General features: G+C 44.0%; 2 protein-coding genes across 9 annotated transcripts in view; one reads left to right on the top strand and one right to left on the bottom strand.

Moving 5' to 3' along the window:
* LOC129733230 (mitogen-activated protein kinase kinase kinase 4) overlaps positions 1–12,236 on the top strand; it is a 21,976-nt gene extending 9,740 nt beyond the window's left edge. The window contains exons 1-7 of one of the 3 annotated variants that reach the window (XM_055694927.1): positions 521–6,413; positions 6,496–6,687; positions 6,971–10,496; positions 10,561–10,849; positions 10,906–11,012; positions 11,074–11,253; positions 11,323–12,236. In XM_055694927.1, the coding sequence (XP_055550902.1) occupies positions 6,686–6,687; positions 6,971–10,496; positions 10,561–10,849; positions 10,906–11,012; positions 11,074–11,253; positions 11,323–11,415 (4,197 nt within the window). In that variant the 5' untranslated portion in view covers positions 521–6,413; positions 6,496–6,685 and the 3' untranslated portion in view covers positions 11,416–12,236. Of the gene's footprint in view, positions 1–520; positions 6,414–6,495; positions 6,688–6,970; positions 10,497–10,560; positions 10,850–10,905; positions 11,013–11,073; positions 11,254–11,322 lie in introns of those variants that run through there. The other 2 variants (XM_055694916.1, XM_055694908.1) reach the window with 2 other exon arrangements.
* Positions 11,806–23,166, bottom strand: part of LOC129733256 (choline O-acetyltransferase) — a 95,109-nt gene continuing 83,748 nt past the window's right edge. For 4 of the 6 annotated variants that reach the window (XM_055694993.1, XM_055695004.1, XM_055695011.1 and 1 more), the window contains exons 9-10: positions 22,966–23,166; positions 11,806–22,800 (exon numbers count right to left, since the gene is read on the bottom strand). In XM_055694993.1, the coding sequence (XP_055550968.1) occupies positions 22,606–22,800; positions 22,966–23,166 (396 nt within the window). In that variant the 3' untranslated portion in view covers positions 11,806–22,605. The other 2 variants (XM_055694973.1, XM_055694984.1) reach the window with 1 other exon arrangement.

Genomic DNA, 23,166 nt, shown 5'->3' with positions numbered 1-23,166 from the left:
CGCGTTTGGGGGTATCGTTCTCCAGTCAATCTGCTTCGCTTGACAGTACTCTAAGATCTTGTTCTGGGTGGCATCCTCCTTGAAGAGTAGATACAGATCCCGCAAAGCTGATCTTGCACCGATGAAATTTGTTCCGTCGTCGCTGAACACTTCCTTCGAAAACCCTCGCCGGGATACGAAGCGCTGAAATGAGGCCAGGAATGAATCTGCTGACAAATCTTCCACTGCTTCCAGATGCATGGCCTTCGTGACCATGCATACAAAGACACAGATGTAACCCTTTATTGAAGTGGTTTGCCGTCCAGGTTGCTTCACGTAGATTGGACCTGCAAAGTCAAGTCCAACTCTCTCAAAGGCTGGAGCAGAGGTGACACGGTATGACGGCAAATCCCCCATTTGTTGATCGATCGTAGTAGGCTTCATTCGGAAGCAAGTGACACAACCTCTCAACACCAACACTCGCAGTAGATCATTGTGCAGAAACGGTTTCAAGTTATTTAGACGATGGTTGAACTCTCCTGACCTAATGCACTCGATCTCCCTGGAGAACTCCTGATGCTGGACAGCTCCATCGATAAAATGCGATGCCATTCGAAGTTCTGGTAAGGTGGGGTACGCTGAAAGCAACCGGTCTTCCTTCTTCTTTCTATCATTCGATGTAAAGCGTAGCACGTATGCCAAAATCCGCTGCGTTTTCCGGAAGGAGCTATACTTTGTCAAGAGTGGGAATTCTTCGTAGTTCATCACGACATCTCGACATCCGTAAGAGTAATTGGTTCCTCTTCTTGGTAGTCGACGGTACGTAAAAAGTGAGGTCCATTCCACCAGAGGTAATTTTCTGCTAATTCCTTGGCAGCTTGTCCTCGTGACACACTGTCCGCTGGATTCAGGTCGGTCCGAACGAACTTCCAGACAATATGCTTGTGGGACGTAATCTCTGCAACTCTGTGGCGAACAAACACTTGAAGACTATCAAGCGGCTTTCGTAGCCATGCCAGTACAACCTGGCTATCGGACCACAATATCGTAGACATGAAGTTCATTTCTAATGCTTCTTCAACCTTACTATTTAATCTTGTTAGAAGTCGAGCGGCTAGTAACTCTTTTCTCGGAATCGTCACAGGTGTGATCGGTGCTATTTTAGACTTCGCGCTGGCTAGCCTCAATGATGCTCTGCCATCAGGAAAAATCGACCTCACGTATACGCAAGCACCGTATGCCTTCTGGGAGGCATCGGCGAACCCATGAAGCTCGTAGTGGATAGCTTCGCTCGATATAACTTGGCGCGGAATCCGAATCTGCTCACGAGATGGCAGCGATATTAAAAAGCTTTCCCATTGGTTCAGAAGGCCATCGTCCAACGGATCGTCCCATTTCAGCTTACAAATCCATAGATTTTGCATCAGAATCTTCGCCACTACTACCACAGGAGAAATAAGACCAAGAGGATCGAAAATCTTGGCGATTTCGGACAGAACTTGTCGCTTTGTTGGTCCTTTGATCTTCTCTGGAGATTGCGATCGGAACAGGAATTCATTAGTAGAAGGGTTCCACATTAAACCCAATGTTTTAATAATGTCGTTGATACCGCTGTCACCAAGTGAAACGCATCGCTCTCTGTCTTCATTGGGAATAGGATCCAAAAGGCTATCATCGTTGGAAGACCACTTGTGTAGATGCATCCCACCGGACTTCAGTAGGCCTATCAGTTGGTCCCGAAGTTCACACGCTTTTCCATAATCGTCGGAACCAAACAGTGCATCATCGATGTTGAAATTCCTTTCCACGATCATCGGTGCGAGAGGGAATCTGTGTCGTTCATCGCGAGCTAATTGAAGAAGAGCCCGCGTTGCCAAGAATGGGGCCGCCGCTGTACCATATGTCACTGTTGATAACTCGAGGACTCGCAGAGGATCTTGAGGGGACCTTCGCCAGAAAATCCGCTGTAATGGAGTGAAGGCGGGGTTGATCAGCATCTGACGATACATTTTTGATACGTCTGCACTCAAAACGTATCGAAACTTTCGAAAGCGAAGAATTATGGACAGCAAATCGCTCTGCACTGTAGCACCGACCATCATCACGTCATTGAGTGAAAATCCAAACACCTTGGCCGATGCGTTGAACACAACTCGACATTTGGTAGTCGTTTTTGAGGGACGTAAAACAGCATGATGAGGAAGATAAAACTTCAATATTCCAGGGGGGTCATCATGCTCGTTGATCTCGTGGCAATGCCCAAGAGTCTCGTACTCATCCAAGAAGGCGTCGTACTGGACTTTCAAATCTGGGTTACGTTGTAGCTTCGATTCCAACATGTGAAATCTCCGCAAGGCCATAGAACGAGAATCTGCCAGCTGGGGAGCGTTGTCCTTCAGCGGTAGATGGAGGATAAATCGACCACTGTCATTTCGACGATACGTTGCAGTGAAGTGTGCTTCGCACTGCTCCTTCTCGCTCGAAGGAACCATCTCTGGTGAAACGCTTTCCACTTCCCAAAATTTATGCAAAAGCTCTTCCATTGGATCGACGCTAACAGCGCAGGAGTTCATCGCAAGGTTTGAACAGGACCTCTCGAGATGCTTACCACCCACTAACCATCCCAGTTGGGAGTTATGAAGGCTAGGTAGGTCGTCGTTTAGTTTTAAGCATCCTGGTTTCATTATATCATAGAACCAGTCCATGCCAATAAGCTAGTCAATTTGGCTGGGTTCATGGAACGACGGATCAGCCAGTTTTATACCTTGTGGCAGTTCCCAATTGTCCAAATTTATCTTTACCGATGGAATGCGACCGGTGATTTTCGGTGAGACCAAGCAATTCACGAGGAATGAGTAGTCATTACATCTAGAGCGGACATTTATGGTGCATTTCTGTTTTATAGTTGATTTCACACTGCCAATGCCTGTTATCGGGACACTTACTTCTTCCACTTTAATCCCAAGAGTAGCGACCAGTGATTGCGTTACAAAACTCACTTGGGATCCGCAGTCTAACAGGGCTTTGCACAAACGCTGATGTTGATCATCCACTTGAACAAGGGCGGTTAGTAAGATCACCTGACTCGCCAAATTCATCGGGTTGTTAGTGTGTACTGCCGTAACCAATGGCTGGGTCTCCGGTTGCTTATTGGACTCCGGTGCTTTACTGGAGCCAGGAATTCCAATCGCAGAGTTTGGGTTAGACTGCGAATGCTTCTCTTCACTGCTCTCACTCGAAGGCCTCGTCGAGCTGGCATTGCCCTCCAAGTGCAACGATGTGTGATGCTTCTTGTTGCACCTAAAGCAAGACTTCTTCCCAGGCCGTTGCGGTGTTGGCCTTCGAAACTGCAGATTTTCCTGTTAGTTGTTTCGCTGTTCCTCGCTGGGACCGAGATTCTTCGTTTGAACCCTGACATCTCTCCAGAACTGAGACGCGGTCCTTCAAAAACTTGATGGTGTTTTCGTAGGTGGGAAGCTCGCCTCGCTTTATTGTTGATTCCCACTCTTTCTTCGTTGTCACATCCAAAGAACGAGCGACAAGATGAACGACAATTAGCTCCGACACACCTGTGAATTGCTGGTTGAGGAACTTGAGATTCCCCACGTGACCGCTAATAGTTTCGACCAGTGTTCTCAGATCGGCAAAATCATCCTTCGGTATTTTCTTTGTTCCGAGTAAGCCAGCGATGTGAATGTCGATCATTCGCCTTTTATCCTCGAAACGCTCCTATAAAAGTTTCCAGGCGTGTTCGTAGTTCCCGTCGCTAATCGTCTTCACATCGATAAGCCCCATTGCGTCACCAACGAGAGCCTTCTCAAGATGGTACAGCTTTATGCGTGGTGCTTCGTTGGTACGGTCCACGGCGTCGCGAAACATGATTTTAAATTTTTCCCAGTACTCGTATCTCCCGTCAAACGTGGGAATCGCACGAGGAAGGGACTGCTGGATTACCACCGGTTGCTGATTCCCAGCGACTTGGGCCATTTGTTGGAGCTTATTCTGTGGAGGTGCTGTCAGATTCCCGAGCCAGGTTTCGAGAATAGTTGATACCTCTTCATGTAACGTTTCAAAACTCAAGTACTTTGCATCCTGCTCTTCTCGTTTGTTGATTGGAAGACTGGCCACAACTTGCTGATGTAACTGGTGATATCCGGTGTTTGCGGTTTCCACCTTTTTGATATAGACCTTTACTTGAGCAGGAGTTAGTTCAGTCTGATCCGCTTCGGCTCGAGCCAAGATGTTCTTGATTCGAGTGACATTTCCTTGAGCCATTCCACGCATGTGGACCAGCGTATTCAATGCAGCTTCTGCCTCTTCATTGCCCTTATTGGTTATGGCTGGCGTATGCATCGTCGTCGTTTTCACACTTCACTTTTAGTCTCTTCGATTGTTTAACTTTCACTTATGAGTTCTTTGAATGTTTTTAGCGTTGTTTCACTTTCAATCTCCGTGTTTGCCTCCGACCTCCAACATCCATCCCACACTCCGATGTAACAGTTCGCAATCGCCGGGTGACGAATCAAAAGATGAACCAAATACGCTCAAGGTTGAGTATCCGGTTCGAAGGACCAAAAAATATGTTAGAGCTGCAGTGGACTGTGACTGCGCCGGTCGGTAAACGTTGCTTGCGTTCCCAGCGGGAACCAAGCCGGATGGGAACAGGACCCTTTCGTTCCTTCCCAGGAGGGCAACTAGATTGGCCGGACTCCTTTGATCGGCTTCGTCTCATGAAGCCGCGACGTGATTGGCCTGGACCAGCCCACTTGGCTAGCGGCAATCAAACTCGAAGATATGAGCCTTGAAAAAGACTCTCAAAAACTCTTCAATTTCAATTAACTCTTACGGGTGGAGACGGAGGACAGAATGTTCGGCGGTCGGGTTCAAACACAGAACTACTGTTTACACGGATTTATTCATTTTTCTCTTCTTCTTATTCTTAATATCTATTCTTCGCGTTGAAGCTCTTCGCGGTGACGCAACTTTTGCCCACCGATGCTGCTGCTACTGCTGCTACTATTATTGCTGCTATTGTTCTCCTTATACTGTCTGCTTTCTACTGTTTATCGTATCGCGGTTGGAAAAATACTAATAAATGCTGTCGCATCTGTTGCTCTTTTATATCATTCCGCAGTGCTAAAGTATACAAAGGGGCGGGGCTGAATCTCACACCGCTGTTTACCTACTGCGACGCAATTAGTAGATATAAAGCGTTCGCTCGCTGCCACTCTGTCGCTTCAGTTCGAACAGGTTGGACTGAACAGAACCGCTGACATAACGCACGTAAAAGCAACATCATCAACAGCAGAATACGTGACACCTGTCAGTTCGTAAAGTGGTCTGGTGTGTTTCGATATTGATGAAGTATCGCTGGTAAAACATCGATACCAAATATCCGAGTATCGGAAGTAGAAGGATCGATTCTGTATTAGTATCGGTGGTATCGCAACGTCCCTAGTGGTAGCGGTGTCAGCGGTAGGTGCAGCGGCACTACTTCATCTATTAGAAAACTGATATACTGCTAAACATGGGTATTTTCGGAGCCGGGAGGACATCCAGAAGCCAGAAATCGACTCCAGATGCCATTTTGAAATCCAAAGTGGCAACTGTTTTATGTAGACCTACGTCAACTTTGCGGTCGTGGATTTGCGCACAACTCGTATGATTTTTTAGGTGCTCATCTAGTAGGAATCTGAGAGCTCGCATGTTGGGAAAAATTTGTCATAGTAATTAATGGTTCTAAGGAGGGAGCGTCCTTCCGTGATGTCTTTCGGCAACGATAGCTCCTTGATGGCCTGAATTTTGGCTGGATTTGGTCTGAGTCCAAGGCGATCCGTATTTTTAGATCAATTGGCATGGAACCGTTCAAATTCCAACGTATACAAAGCCTAGTTGGACGAGGAAAAATGACGTGTATTCGATATTTCTGAGTTTCTGGAAAACTAAGTTTGAGTTTTCTTCGCGAAACAACGAAGTTCGTTTATTGAACCAGATTCGATGCTTATCGAAATCTCACCTCGCTGATTCAGAAATATTTTCACGTGTAATCCCTTAACGCGGATGTCTGGGTTCAGAGGAAACATTTTAGGTTGTATTTCTTTATACTCAGTGTCCGCTGCGCATCCGGAGCCACGATTTTCTGAGTATTTTGGGAGGGTCGATTCTCTCAAACTTGGATTTTTATTGGGCTGATAGTTTACGCTGGCGTTGAGCGATTGCGCATGAATCAGATGTTTCATCGCAACCCGGTAGGGTTGGCTCTCGCAAGAAACAACAACACTGCCGTTTTCTGTTATCTATTTTTTTTTTGTCACAGTCACATCTTTGAAAAGATAAGATAAGCGCTGAGTTTTCTGGCTTGCGCGGGGATACTTGAATTTACTTATCGTCCAACATTTCTGGGTGAGGTTGTGTAAGGTGATCACTGATGAGTTGTGAGTTTAAATCTTTTTCTAAATTTTTCAAGGTCCTGTCATCGAAAGTTCTAATTCCATAATTAATTTTCTGATCTTTCAGCAGTACTGTAGTGATTCGGTCTGGAGACGAGCCGGATTTTATTCTCGGGTTTGTCAGTAATTCACAGGAGTTTGAAGAGGGTATACGAATTCCTTTCGTTGACGACGTTCTCAGTCAATACGCAGAACAGTACGGTAGCACACCCCCGAGGACCCGAATAAAGAACAAAAGCAGAAGTTCGCGACAGAGAATGTAGGTATCCTGTAGAAAATAAAATCAAAAGAGGTACATTTTTCCCTGCTCTGCGCCTGTAAATCCACCATTCTGGTTATCCTCCGCCTAGAACGGCACCGCGGACACATTTCTCACTTGATAAGACGATTCGATCGTACGATTGATGGTGTTTGGTGGTCATTCCAATCGCGGGTAGCTGAAAAATGCACTCCGTTACCTGATAAGATAAAAAATTTGTTGAAGGTACACAAGGTAAATATTTTTATTGCAATCTTTCTCCCGGTAACTGTACCATCTATAGGGAAGGAAACGTCAGAATGCGTGCCGGTCGTTTGGCGCGGCCACGTGCTGATCGTCGCAACACGGTTGATTGTGCGCTGTTGAATCAAATGATTATGGAACCCGATGGGGAGGAGAAAGTTCGCAGCGACAAACGCTCGACGCAGCTTCTTCGTGAATCGGAGCGCGAGATCAAAATGGCGGCCGGAGGCCCCGCTGTAATAACCAGGAATTCGGCCAATTTTGGTCCATTTGTTGGATCTATTGAGGAACGAGCCGAAAGCATGCCCATCACTCGCGCTGCTGCACGTAATATATCGCCCAATAGAATGCCAGCTTTAATAGAATCCTGTAATCGCTTCATGAGCGTTAAAAGTCGTCCCATTGGATGCAGAACTTCTGCTCCTCCGTCGGCATTTGCGAATTTTCGCGATTGCCCTGCCAACGCAAGAACGGAGATACCTCAAAACAGAATTGCGTTTCACGAAACTTTCTCCAATTTAATCAAACTAGGAAGCATTGATAAGGATCGCACCAACCGAAACGTGGTATCGACGGAAGATCGAATCTGGCAGACAAAAGCAAACGACCTGATATGGCTCGAGTTGCAAGCTTGGCATGCGGACCGATCGGTTGAACAACAGGATAAGATTCTTTGTCAGGCTAGAAATGAAATAGAGACGCTACTGGAGGAAATAATGAATTTTCGGTTCCAGAGGCACTTAGCTCGGAACGTCAGTGAGGTGAGCACGGCGGACAGTGGTTTCGGTTCCGAAACCACTGGTTCCGCAGTGAATGGTGAAAACGTACGTGAATTTTGCTTCGGTTGCCTATCGATGTACTGTAAAGATTGTCTTGAGATACAGACGATTGCACTGAAGCAGGTGGAAGACCTATTACTACGGCTGGAATCCAAGGAGAGTCTTTTTCCCTCGTCCAAAGCGATGGGAATGGCTTTCGAGCTGTACCAGAGCGAAGAGTTTGTGGGTCGCGTAAAAGCGATGTGTTTATGGTACAATATGACGAGACAGCACCGGATGACGCTGCTCATCTTGGGTAAACTGCTGGCAAGGCTCCAAGGCAGCAAGAAGTCCTACCATTGGCCCATAATGGAAACGGATAGCTCAACGAGTTCTTCTGTGCAGGAAGAGAACTGTGAAGTTGGTGATAGTGGACAGAGCGAGTCGACATCCAGCTACGCTGGAAGCTGTTCTGGTAGACGTGTTCAGTTTCTGGAGGAGGGAAGTGCCACTGAAAGTGCTAACAGTGATGAATCTGGTCGTGAGTACTCGGACCTGGAAGATTTTTCTAACCGTCGCCCTTACGCATTTTCCGGTGACACCGAAATGAGCCAGTATATGAACTCGTTAAATTTGTATAGTGTCAATTCGATAACAGAGGTGACCTCGCACACGGGCAACAATTCTACCACTTTATACAGAAGATACATAGAAAATGTGCTCAAGTGTCGTGGTCTTGGAAAGTCCCTAACTTTCCTGCACCGGTTGCACAACGTTGTTCTACGCAAGGCACAGTTGACGCTGGAAAAGCCGGATACCCAGGACCACGAGGATGATAGTTTGTTCGTCGAAGAAGATGTGCCTTGCATTGAACCACCACTCGATAAAGAACAGGAAAAAGAACTGCGTCGTTATGGCGCCTGGAGCGCGGAGGCAAAAGCCCTTAAGTTGCCCTCATACGTACCGGCGTTTATTTTCCTCTCGCTGATTCCGTTGGAGGTGATTCAGGAATTTTTAAAAATGCGCCTTGAAACACGGCATGTACAGCCGAATCCTCTCAGCTTGGAACAACATATTAAGGAACTGAAAGAAGGTCTTACGTTGGCTATGATCCACCGTGATCGGTTTCAGAAACACATCAACACCGCCATGTGTGATCGAGAGGCGGAACTGGACAAGTACATCGCAGTGTTGGAAACCTTCGATGGGACTGTGAAAAATATATTTGAATTGTACTTAGAATATGCGGAACAGTGGATTCTAGTGGCTACACCGGAGGGTCATCAGAAATCGGCCCTGGACGAAGAGTGGCGTTTTACCAAACTGGTTTGTCCGATGATTCCAGGTCAGCATGCTACGGCTGCCAAGCGGTTCTGTAACATAGTGGAGAAAGTGCTGGAGGATACGGGTTCTAAAATGATCAAACGCTTGCGTGAGCTGGAGGATCAAAGTAAACGTATAGATAACAGTGTGAAGGATCGGTCGGGTAAAAAGTGGCAATTTTTGGCGCTTTGTCGTGAAACACAGGAGGTGCTCACGTTCGCTCGAGAAAGGACCATGAAAACGATGGTCTTTGCTAAAGGTTTGTTTCGCGATTTAGAAAACTGTGACTTCCATCGAGATCACTGCGATGATGGCGAGGAGGAACACATGGACGACGTGGTACTGAGAAACTCCGGTCCGGGGCACAGAAAGAGCCCAGTGTGCCAGGAAGTGGTTGAAATTTTACGCCTAGTAAAGAAAAACGCCTTATTGTTTCGGAACAAGTTGACGTTGATAATCGAGAATTTACAGAATGAGTGCAGTGTGCGAAATATGGCTGATTTGGAGGAGAACGACCGAGTTGCGGTACTTTCGAGAACGCGTGAGATTTTGCACCAGGGATACAAGTTCGGATTCGAATTCCACAAAGATTTGGCGAGGCTATACGAAACCAAGGCGGAGAACTGTCGAGATCCGGAAAGTGAGCTGAAGTTGTCGAACGCAATCGTACAATTTGCTAAGCTTTGGATGAAGTTTGTCATGGAACGGTGCGAACGGGGCAGAGGACTAAGACCCCGGTGGGCTAATCAGGGTTTGGAGTTTCTGATTTCCGCTTGTGATCCGCAATGTACGAGCCATTTGAGCAATTCCGAATTTGAAGATCTTAAGTCTAAAATGGATGCATGCATTTCGCATGTCATTGGTAGTATCAAAGAGGAGCGATCGCGACGTTCACCTAGGTCAAGGAAAGGGTCTCCCGCTCCATCTCCGACACCAGGACGAGCTTCGATTCCAACGATTGCGCTTAGTAAGGCATACCAGAATCAGCTCAGCTTGCGAGAGGATGGTGTAATGCTACGTCCGCATCATCTTCACGAGTCTCCGGATGTCTATAGGAAGCAAACCTCGTACGAAAGCCAGGAAATAAAGATTCGAGTACCGACGGAAACGTTGCTGGGTACGAAACCGCTGAGGCAGTTGCGTGTGCGTGATGCAATCAATAAGCTCGACAATGAAATGCATGAAAAATTGCGAGACAGGAACCTGATTGGCAATGTGAAGGAGATAAGTTACTGTGATAAGGTACTTAACCGAGCTCGCAGCGTAAACTTCAGCTGGCATCGCGGCATCAAGATAGGCCAGGGACGCTTCGGAAAGGTGTATACTGCGGTGAACAATTCGACCGGTGAGTTGATGGCGATGAAGGAGATTGCCATTCAACCGGGTGAAACAAGTGCAATCCGGAAGGTTACGGAAGAGCTGAAAATCTTCGAGGGCATCAGTCATCGCAATTTGGTGAAGTACTATGGAGTTGAAATTCACAGGGTTTGTTTTTGTGCGATCAGTGTGAATGCTGGTGAAAATTCTATTGCTCTTCGTTTTTTTGTAGGAAGAATTACTTATTTTTATGGAACTGTGTCCGGAAGGCACACTGGAAAGTTTGGTCGAGCTAAATGACGGTCTGCCTGAAGCACACGCTCGTCGTTACTCAAATCAGTTAGTATGCGGCGTTGAGGAATTACATCGCCACGGAGTGGTCCATCGTGATCTGAAGACGGCCAACATTTTCTTGACCAGAGATGGCAACTGTTTGAAACTGGGAGATTTCGGATCTGCTGTTAAAATCCAGGCGCACACCACGATGCCAGGCGAACTGAAGGGATATGTTGGAACTCAAGGTAAGAGGAAATCATTCCAAATCAGTGTGGTAAACTAATAACCCGACTACCCTTAGCTTACATGGCACCGGAAGTTTTCACCAAAACAAATAGCGAAGGCCACGGTCGGGCAGCTGACATTTGGTCTGTTGGCTGTGTCGTTATCGAAATGTGCAGCGGAAAGGTATTAACGGTTACGACTTCCCCAAACAGATTGTTTATGATAATTACTTTCCTAATTAAAGCGCCCTTGGCATCAGTTCGACTCAAACTTTCAAATCATGTTCAAAGTCGGAATGGGTGAACGCCCAGAAATACCGGATTGTCTTTCTGAAGAGGGTCAAGAATTTGTGGAAAGCTGCTTGCAGCATGATCCAAAACTGCGACGAACGGCAGCAGAACTGCTGCAACACAACTTTTGCAAGGTAAGCTCTGCTACGAACTCTCATTCTTCTCTCTTCTTGATTTTACAAAATCCAACGCAAACATCGTAGGTCAGTGACGATAGTGTAGACGATTTGGACATGGAAACGCGACGGTCTTTTCGACGTAATCTCAACTCGACGTCGTCCGCTAAGTCGCAATAAATGTTTAGCTCGCGAAAGTCATCGCCACGCGGGAGCCAGTTAAACCTACTTTTTACTACGATTACGAGTATCATAAAGACTGTTCAGTATTGAAGTTTGAACCGAACAAAGATAGAAAGGACATTATTACTTAATCTCATGGTAAACCAAGTTTTATACACATTCCACGATGTTCCGTGCAAGAGCAAACCATTAATGTTAGTCGTTAGACTATATCCAGAGGATATTTAGTGGGCATTCGTTTCACTAGTACTCTTATACACCAATGCTTGAACAACATTATGGCGACCGAATACAGCGTCGTTATTAGTATGTTTTAATTATACTGTTAATCACAAAAGCACTTAACGCGTAGGATATTTTCTTTTCTGTCCGAACATAACACTGACATCGTTGCGGTAAAACTTTATTTGCCGTTACATACAGAATCCCTATGGAATTTTAGTAAGCGATTTTCTATTTGTTCTCCTGTTTGGTTTAGATTGATGTTGGAATCATACGCCAGGTTTTCGTTCCTAACCATATGCGAATAAAGTTTTGGGGAAATTAACGCCAGATAATTGTGATCATTATAGGGTAAACTATTCAACAACAGGTAGATTATAATACTTAGTTTCACCTTTTAAATGTAAGATTTTCAATCATATTCAACGTAATTCTCTAAGCGTCTTATTCACTTTTATATATATTTGATATATATTGTATCTGAACACGTAACTATATGTGGTAGTTTATTTTCCCTCTCAGACTTCTGCAGATTTTCCGTGCTAAAGGTTGTGTTGTTGATACGGAATCTTCTGTTCCATTCTATGGAAAAAGCGTATAAAGAAAATGACCTATTTTTCTGGAAATTTCGAGAGAAGAGGAGCTGACTGATAAACTCATTTGCCAGTGTTCGTCACACTACGCGGACAAACCATTTTTGATATTATTTTGGTCAGCTCACATCGCAGCATCTGGATAACACACCAGTTTTTTCTCTCTTTTGGTAAGCTTACAATCATTAAGTTATAAATTAAGCAACTGCAAAGCAAACGGTAGCCATGCGAAATTTAACTCAAACAAGGTTCGGTTTTTACTCATCTGCGTTACACAATAGGTGTTTCATTCCATTGTAAACTACCTGTAAAAGTAACTCGAGCTTTGATGAGGCTTGCTGAATTCAATACTATGTATGAGAATTTAGCTGACCTTATTGTCATAAATTGTAAAGAATTCACAAACCGTTGGTCACCCAGCTCTTGAACCGCATTTGGTCCTTGAAATGTGACTTATGTAGAGATTTACATTCAAACGGTTAAATGTATAACAGTTTGTATATTGATATGCGTTAGTTTTCGGTTAACTGCTATGTTTAGGATGATATGTAACTGTTATCAGGTTTTGTCTAAATGCTATGGTACACTTTTTTTAATATTTCGTCACTAAATATTGTTATTTTCACACGGTCGATTTGTTATACAAATTTCTTCTATTACCATAGTGTGCTTTCTGCTATAGGATTTAAAGCTTTCATGTGTAGTTACAAGTTTCACTCTAAGTTGCATGCAACATTGGGCGCAAGCTTGCGCACACGCGCGTGCGCAGAGATGCCAGATATACAGACAAATCTGTATTATACAGACTTTCTGTGTTGCGATACAGACACGCATAAGCCTACAGATTTTATACAAACATTTAGTATAATACAGATATTACACAGATATCTGATATTCTACATAATGGTTTTACCAGTGTACACAAAAAAACGAACACAAAAACCAAAAGTCACTGTAGCCGTTGCTGGAAAAAGTGAACTAGGAACTGAACACTTTGCTGAACATATTAATCTTGCGTTTTTGAGAGTGAAATCGGGAATCGAGTCAGGCTATCGGGGTTTTTATCGGCCCCGTGGGCACTAATCTGCCTGTTTCGCCCCCAGTAACAAACAGCTGATTGTCTCGATCGATTGCCATGCAGGTTATATTGGTGAAAAGACCGTTTGTTCCATTCGGAGCAATATCCAACGTTGAAGAATTGCTTAAAATGTCCCAAACCTTGAAGGTACTATTTTTATAACCGCGAGACTTCTGCCATCATGTATCAGTTTAGCTACATTACGACGAACGACGATTTTTATCACGGGAAAGACTCTTACTTCTATGTGTTACTTAGATTTAAAAGATAAATTAGTTATCGATTAATCTACCAACTATGATAGACTCGAAAAAGAACAATCAAAACAAGCAATAAAACAAAACAATCTGACAGGTCGACAAATAATTAGGTATCAATGTATCGGTAACTTTTTTTCGCAGCGGTATACAGACTTATACAGATATTTTTATGGATTATACAGACTTGCCAAAAAAAAGTCTGGCATCTTTGCGCGTGCGAGTTGCTTCTATTCTACATCAGGACACCATGCACTCAAAATTTTGATGCGACGATATTGAATCGTTCTAATTTTACCAGCTACAATTTTGCTTCGTTTAATGGACAAGAATTACTGTGCGGGCGCTCGAACCTTGCCATTCTGATCACAGCGGCACACGGTTTAAGCTTTTCAAATAAAACAACTCACTCAACATGATTCTGCGAACTAAATTGCACACATGAATGATTATGTTCGAGTTTTCAACATTTTAAATATTCTTATTAAAAACACATGCTCGATTAAATATTAGAGAGGGTTTTGCAAAGCTTCGCTTTCTGTTTTGAACAAAATCACATGCATTGACTACAGTTAAACTACGTAGCTGTGAAACTTTAGTATAACATATGATAACATTGGCTAAAGTATTTCGATATTGCTGCTACACGCAGTTCAGTAATACAACTCAACGTTCTTACAATCATAAATCCTTAATGCGTTTGATATGATTTCTCCGCTTTGAAGAAATAAGTTATAGAGTTTAACAGACAAATAGTTAGTGCAAGTCTTGTAACAACTTTCTCTATACAGCTATGCTTTCGATTTCTTACGCTATTTTTTGGTTGTTGTTTCAGTTATACTCTTACTTGCTAATGATATGTATTCGTTTCTTTGGTTGATTCCCTTTGCACCAGGATGCTCTCTGTGATGGTTGGCGTTTGACAATTCGGAAAATCACTATAGCGGATTTTGTAATGCCTATGTTGGCTTTCCCTTTTTTTTAGATTAAAAAATAGTGAAAGAAAATTTTTAGCATGCCTAAATCTAAAAGTTAGCCAAACAAGGATAGTCAATTATCAATTTCTTTTTTAACTAGTTATAGTTTCAAAGTTTGTTTTACGATACTACATTTCCTTGAGAATACTCTTGTTTTAGCACGCTTGAATATTTCTTACTCCCCCATGAAAGTTTGAACATGATGCCAGTAAATTCAGGCAGTTGGAGCAGCAGTATCATACATTTAGTCAGAGCTGAACTGGAATTTTTATTCGAATTTTAAGTTTTTTCTTGTTGTTGTTGGGATCCACCTACTCCACATTGATATTTTTACTTTTGCCAATTACTTTTTCCGTGCAAGAAAGCGATATTTTAATTTTTTTCCTTAATTTCCTTTCTCTGTATCTGAAAAGAGACTTTCGAAGAATATGCGAACCGTGCTCTAAAAATGAATTACCCTTTGGGACTTCTTCACTAAAGTACATCTCACGTGCGGATGCTGTAAAGGTGAGTGAAAAAATACCCTTACGGGTAGAATAATATTTCTCTCATATATTGGCCCTTGTCAGGGCCGGAGGTTGACGTGGGTAGTATGGGAACCGGAAGTCGCCATCTTGAACGTCAAAACGGCATCGGAAGTCGATATCCGGTCTCTGGATATCAACCCGGTTCCGAAAATATTCATTTTGGTCGATATTTGGCCTTGTCTTCAGCTCTGATTGGTCGAAATTTGTGTTCAAAATAGTGCAATGGTTTGCATCATATAATTACAACTTTTCGCTTTTCAGTGAACTCTTAGCAAATTTTCTTTTCGATTGCTGCAAAAACGAAGGAAATTCGTTCAAAACTGACTGAGTTATTATCAAATCAAATTGGACAATTTTCGTGACGCTCTCGATGTTTTCGGTGTTTCAATTTGCACCTCTATCCCAGATTGTTACCGTAAGACGTAACTCTACGTCAAAAGAGGTTTTGGATAAAGAAATGTGTTATTTTATGTTGGCAATCAAGTAATCCACGGTCTAGGAGAAAAGGTGGTCAAGCTCTACGCATAGCAACCACTGTATTGTTTGATGAAATAAAAAAAACTTTCATTCCACTACTAGCATTCAGCATATTAGCATATTAGGGTACGTTTACCATATTAGACATGTCGGTCTGATGTTGACCACTGCAGAAATCGAAAGTCTGCTCGATTTACCGGTCGACATACTTTGTCTAGAGTGCCTGTAAATATATAGAGTGGCGACACTGTCAAAATTGGAATAAAAATTATCTGTCAGTGTCATTCCAATTGAGCAAACAATCTATTAAACATGTGTGGGGGAAAAGAGAAAGGATGTTCAGTGTTACCAGCGTTGGATTGGATGACACGGCGCCACTCTAGTTATATATACACACTCTAACTTTGTCGGATCTGTTTGTATGGCGGTGTTCACACTGCTTGCACAAGCCGAAAGGAAGAACTGTCAAATGAATGTCAATTTTTTTTCTCCATTTCAATATTTGCCAGCACACATAAAACCGAAAATGATATTTGCTATGGAAAGCCAAAATAAAAAACTGAAAAGAAATCAAACGTTCCTATGTTCTCGGAGTCGAACCAAAAATAGAAACGTTCCAATTCCATTCGACATATCGAATCACAATATCGAATAGGTGTAAACGTAAACCAACATTGCCATCGATATATTTTCGAGCAATCAACTCGAATCAGATGAAAAAATCAGATAGTCTAAACATACCTTTAGCAATAGGTCAAAGGCCCAGCGGTCATAACCAGAAGATTTTTTTTTCACAAAGAAGATTCTCGAAATAGTTAGAGAAATTGCCAAGAGCAAAAAATGAATTCTTGCAATACCGGTTATAGTTCGGAGACATCTGGATCAAGGACTGGAGATTCGGATTCAAGAACGGTTTGTGCAGTCGATGGAAGCAATGTGGCTCTGCCGATCGAAAAGTTGACAATTATGTTTCGTGGGCGTTCGCCATGAAGATGACGTTGATTCGGGGTTCTTGGAGGGCTGTAATACCGAAGGAAGAAGAAGTCGTGAATTAGAACACTGACCCAAAGGCGCTGTCCACGATTTGCCTGAGCCTCGAGAAGACATGTGATGGATGCGAAAAATTGGCGAGAAGCCTGGAACAAGCTCAAGACTGCTTCTCAAGATGACGAAGTGTATCGTCGGATTGGGTTTACTGCAGCAGCTAATGTCAATTCGGCTCGAAAATAACGACAGCACGGAAGCGTACGTGGATGCATTGGTCTCAACCAGCCATAAGCTCATGAAATCAAGTTTCCAGTGGCTGACGAGTGGCTTGCTTCACTGCTTTTGATGGTATTGCCAAAGTACTATGCACCGATGGTAATGGGCTTGTGAGCGTCTGGACAGGCTTTGAAGGCGGATGCCGCGAAGGCCAAGCATGGACCGCGAAGCAGTAGTGACGAAGGAGCTTTCTACAGCGGAGGAGCACAATAGTAACGACGTCGCGGGGACGGTGGTTTGAAAAAGCAGAAGGATAGAGCGTGCTACAACTACCGCAAGGTGGGTCATTATGCAGTAATTTGTCCGAAAAAACCGGATACATTCAAAGGTAAAAAAGGACGAGCAATGTGTGCCGGTTTGACGGGGGACAACGTCGACCAAGATGAATGGTGCTTTGATTCTGGTGCTACTACTCATATAGCCAGGTCTGGGTCAAATTTCCAAGTGAAGCAGGAGGTCTCGTATCAAGTTGAAACAGCAAACAAAAACTGCTTGGTTAAGGGTATCGTGAACTTAGATTGCCACGAAGGAGCACTGGACGTGCAAGACGTACTGGAAGTTTCAGAGCTGGCGGCAAATCTGTTGTCACTGAGTAAAATCCGCAGTAAAGGTTTCGCGATGGTTTTCACAGCGGACAACTGAAAGTACGGAGACGTTTGTGCCTCCGGAACTGCTGCAAGCGGCTTATATAAACTGAACCGGCGGGTGCAGAAGGCATACGTATGCGTTAAATTCGAGATGTGGCATAGGAGATTCGGCCATCTAAATGGATAGAATCTAAAGCGATTGCAGCAGATGACAAACGGAGTTTCGATCGAGAATGTGGGGACACTAGAACGCATTGCATGCCTACAAGGTAAGCATGCTCGTGATGAATTCCAAGGGCTAAGGAGCGTTTGGAGCTGGTCCGTACAGATCTTTGAAAAGAAACGCTACGTTGGCCTCTTAAAGATATTTGGATCCGTAGCCATGATGTTCGTGCCGAAGCAGAAGAGAAAAAAGCTGGACTCCAAATCGATGAAATGTGTGTTCATTGGTTAGGCGGAGAATGCACAAGAGTACAGATTGTACAACCCGGAGACCAATGAAGTCGTTATTAGCCGTTATGTGGAGATCGTGAACAATGACCGCCGTGGTTTGGCAGTACATGAGCCGGCATAACTAGTTGAATTTCTGGAGATCGATGCGACGGTCGATGAAGCGTGTGATGATTTGCAGACAGCAGTACCAGAATAACCAGGTGATGAGGCGGCTGTAGCAACTGTTGAATCGATAGTAAATGTGAGTAGCAGTTTGGAAGAATTTGAACATGCGCTTCCACCGCAGCTTGTCAGCAGTTAAGGTTGAGGCGAAGCGGTTGAGAGCGCCGGCATTCAGGCAGGTATCATAATTTTACTACCTATAGTACGTATACTGACCAAAATGTTCCCCAACAGTCAGTGACAAGCGGCACTCGAAATGCTGCGGCTCGGAATATCGAGCAAATGAGCGGGCCGAGACCGAGAGCTGTGGACAGCTGCCAAAAGTAAACTGCAACACACAAAAACAAGTATTTTTAAACCCGGGCCCCGGCAACCTTAGTCTGCCGGAACAAGCTCCATGGCGTGCAGCCCTACAAAGCCGCACGCAACAGGCAAAACCGAGGAGAAGGACTTCAACTTCGACAGTGAATCGCCTTCGGTTTCATCACTAATCCTTGGTTCGCCCTGCGGAAAAAAGGAGAGCCCGACGGCCTGTCCTCCCGATCCGGCGACGCAGCCGAATGACAAAGGGCAACCTGAGTCATCTTGTGCCTCTGTCGAACGGCTCTCCCAATCGCAACGGCGGCACCTGAAGGGACTTTTGAGCCAATGCCACCCACGCGAGGAGGCCGCTAGCTTAGTACGTCAATCAGTCGACCAGACTGACCGCTCAGGTCAGGTCGCAACCAGGGGTAACTTAATGGGAGATGCTGGCGGCTACCGGCATACCAATCACATCGATCGGCTATCCAGTTTTCCTCCTTATCCCTGCACTGAACAGTTGAAAACAGTTTGCGACGCCATCCTGGACTGCATTCCGGGCGACCAGGAATCACCTGCTATCAGGCCCAAGTTTATATGTATGTTACCGTAAAGTTACTCGAAAGACTGTCGAACAGATGGCTGGGCTGGACCAACAGGCTGCAATCCTAATAGCGGCACAGAACTTGCTGTTGAACAACAAGTACGGCAAAGCACGCATGCGACAGATTGGCAAAAAGTCCTCTAACACAGGTGCGAAAGGCTCTGGTGCTAAGGCAAGAAAGGTACGCTCGGAGACTCTCTAAGGGAGTGCACCACTACCATTTCTGTCGCCTACCGTCTGCTGCGAGGGGAGCCTGCTGCTGAGGGTACGCGGTCAACCCAACACAGCATCCCCGCTGATGGCAATCGGAACTCAACTAGATCCGATGAAGGACGCGTCATACACATCGTGAGCAGCATACGCTGCATTCAGGTAAATATCAATCACGCAAAAGGCGCCTTTAGTGTTCTTTGTAAGAGATTCACCAAGGATTAGCTATCCGTAGCGCTGAGCCAGGAACCATGGGTCCACGACACTAGGATTTTTGGCTTAACCAACGCAAACGATAAGTTGATCTATTGCAACCAACAGTCAAATCCCAGAGCTGCAATTTTGTTGAACAGAAATAATAAATTTGTTTCTATTACAGAGTTGTTACCCATTACAGAGTTCATGCAACGGGATTTGGTTGCAATTGCTGGGGAAGTCTCAACGACTCACGGTACCCAAGAGATGGTCGTTGTCTCCGCCTACTTACTACTAGGTACTCACCTTAACATCTTACTTAATGCATGCAATATTGGGAACGAGCCAACTTTTAGTAATGCTATTAAACAAGAGGTTTTGGATCTCACTCTATGTAGCGCCTCGATAACGAAGAAAGTCAAAAACTGGCATGTCTTGATGAACCTAGTTTATCAGACCATAGACACATCAGATTTGAAGTCGAGGCTACTTCTCTGATAAGAGAACACTTCAGGAATCCTAAGAAAACCAACTGGAACTGTTTCAAGGAACATTTGGTTAACTCGAGAACATGATGTCACAAAAATATTCGAACTCCAGCTGAACTGGGCATCGCAGCAAGTGACCTGCAGTACAGAATCTCAGAAACTTTTACGTGAAACTGTCCGTTAATGAAACGGACTGTCTGCCGTGATGAGCCCTGGTGGAACGAAACTCTCAGTATCCTTCGTCGAGAAGCCAACTGGGGAGCCTACAGAGCATCCTTCACAAAATATAACGTTGGGCTACGCAAAGCCAAAAGGAAATCCAGAGTTCGATTCTGTGAAGACATTCAAACTCTACCTGAGACAACGCGACTGCAAAAAGCGATGTCTAAAGATCATACAAATGGTCTACACGCAAAAGTTGGATGGTGCGAAACCAGTACAAAATTGTGCGTTTTTAGCGCAATTGTTGATGTAATTTGAAACCAGTACAATGATTGCGTGTTGGGCATAACGCAATTAATGCTCTAGCATTTGTTCAATGTATTTGGCAGCTCCAAACTACTACACCTAAACAGTTTCAACAGGTATCAAGCAGCATTGCAAAGCGAGTGAGAGGCAAAACCTTTCTCATCCTTTCTGCTTGAGAACGAGACATATGCTAGGCTTCTCAAATCTTTTGCACACACGCTTTCGAGATACTCTTTCTTCTTCATGCATTCCCCTGAGTTGCAGCAAGCACGCACCGACAGTATGAGTGAGACTAACAACACTATGGTATCAAGAATGTACAACACGGGTGTCTCGCTTATTTCGTGAGGCGACGAGACATTGCCTTGCGCGTCGCAATCCGAACCGAAAGAAAAGCGAAAGAGCAACCTGCAAATTGTATGTGATTTGTCTAGTCTCGTCGCACGAATATGGGAATCATACGAGCGAGAGAGAAATTTCTCCGTCGCTTGAAAAAAAAAAGCGCGTGCATAAGTTGTTGTTTGCTGCTTGCCCTGCTCCATGAGTAGCAGTCACTAATACACTCGACGCGAGAAATAAAGTGTCGGTACAACTTTGAACAAAATTTGTGATGGTTGATGCCAAGTTTGTGCTTTTTCGTGATTACTTCATATGGAATGACCCATAGATTTGAGCGTTATACCCCCCGCTATTTCTTAGTACCCACACGCGAAAAGAAATGACGAAGTATAATAAAAACCTTGCAGGTACGAATATTTGTTAACTTTTCAATATTTATACCGCAAATTAACATAGAAAATTTGATTAATTGAACATTTCAAAACAAACATCACCTCAAATAGGCGCGGCTCATAAACCACGAACCAGGATTACGCTTAATTATATTATATTCCGATGATTTTCTTTTGACAAAATTATAAAACAACCGACAAACAAAAGTAACTGTTAAGCAAAAATGGCTCATCGCACTCCAAGTATAAAATACAGTTATCAATGTGAAACGGGGCGGAATCCAAGTGTGGGAGGACCGGTGGCTTCCTTCTGCATACATTTCTCGGATACCTTATAAAATATCGCCTGCTATTCGACTAACCTGTAATTATAAATTATAAAACTGCTAACCCAGCACCAGGGTACCTAATTTGATCAATTTGCACATTTGGTTTTGGCCGTGGAACCTACAAAACGCTTTTATCTTGCTATTTTTCACATCACTTTTTTTTCTTTCCCGGAGTTGTTTACGTTTTTACGCCGGTAGACACTAGATTACTCTCCACAAATACCGGCTTGTAGGAGTCGCGGAACCACTCAAACTATGTACATTGCGATCGTAACTAATTTTGGTGAAAAATCCTTCGAAATTGGTTTAAGCTTGTCTCTAAAGTGCAGCGCGTCGCGAAATCACGGTTATTGGTTTTTTTTTCTATTTTACATTCAAGGAACTGGGCTCTCGTGTTATCAGTACTGTCAGCAGTAGGCTGCTCGAGCATTTAGAGCGAATGTCTTCAAATTGATAATGTTGAGTAGATTATGAGAATTAGATGTGTTTTCGTTTCTGACTTGGTATTTTCAGTTTGTTTATCCGAATATCAAGCCTGCTTTCAAGAGCAGGTGATAAATATTTTTTTCATCATTGTTTCTGTGGAATTATATGCCACCAATTAAAGAATTTAAAAATTCGGTAACCGATGCAATGATGCTTGGATTCTGTGCCGTTTCACACTAAAGTTTTCACACTGAGCCTGGAAAATGATGTTTCTAGTGTGTTTCAATTGAAGATGTATGCCTATAACAAAAAATTACAAAGGTGTTCCGAGTTTTCGAAACACGAAAATGGGGAATGAATATTGTGAAATTCATTCAGTCGCTATAAATAGGGTTGAAAATGAAATGTGGTAAAAAAGAGTATTAAGACAGCTTGACTGGGGACATACGAAGCAAGCAATATCCGTTAAACCCAGAACCTGGAGGTTGCACATTAATAGTGATGCGTAATGCTTCGTCTGTACGTTGTCTGGACCACAGTATCATATAATTTTAACCTAAAAAAATCGGTAAAAATCTCCTGGTGTGGTAAGCAAAATGCGAATGCGATAAATTGTCCGAACCCAACCACCAGCGAAGAGCAATCTTGACCAAAAAGGTGATTTACAATTTCCAACAAAGTTTTGCCTTAACCTACCAAGCAATTGATATGTTTGAGTTTGGTTGACTATCGTGTACATGTACAGTTTTTGATATGTATTCGTTATCTTTGGTTTGGTTCGCTGTCACTTACATATTTACTAACGCAAAACCGTGTTTGGTAAGGCCTCACTTTACGAACTTAGGACAGCAGATCTCGCATGGCATCGAGCGAGTCCTGCAGGGACCGAGCGAATCTGGATGCGCTGGTTTTGTCCGATGAGAAGAACGCCGAAATGCAGAAGATTATCTCATTCGGATGCGGATTGTACGAGGCTCCGTAACCGTGAGGAGTCACTGGACCGTACCCCATAAAGCTGTTTGTTGAGCAGGCGACCTTCGGAAAAAACAAAAAGCTTAACAATTGACTTATGAAAATTGTGAACACAGTGAAGTGCGCTTCGAAGTGCTGACTAAGTGCTTGCTGACAGACACGTAGAACATAGTGGAGGTGCCATTGCGGGTGCGAGGTTGTACGTATTATGGGTGACTTGGCAGGTACCTGACTAGTCGAGAGAAGAAAGCAATTAGCAATCTTGTAACATTCATCTGTGAACAACTCGTGAAGCGTTCCCTCCTTCTCTTTGCTGGCCTCCCGAAGGCCCAACAGATGAATGTCAATACCGTATCCCAGAATGTTCTGAACCATAACTTCCGTTTGACGGGCAGCAGCACAGCGGAATAACTCCCTTAAGTTGTCTCT

Source organism: Wyeomyia smithii, chromosome 1 (assembly GCF_029784165.1).
Source record: "Wyeomyia smithii strain HCP4-BCI-WySm-NY-G18 chromosome 1, ASM2978416v1, whole genome shotgun sequence".
Lineage (NCBI taxonomy): Eukaryota > Metazoa > Arthropoda > Insecta > Diptera > Culicidae > Wyeomyia > Wyeomyia smithii.
The sequence above is the reverse complement of the archived record's forward strand: the minus strand, read 5'-3'. Positions and strand labels throughout refer to the sequence as shown.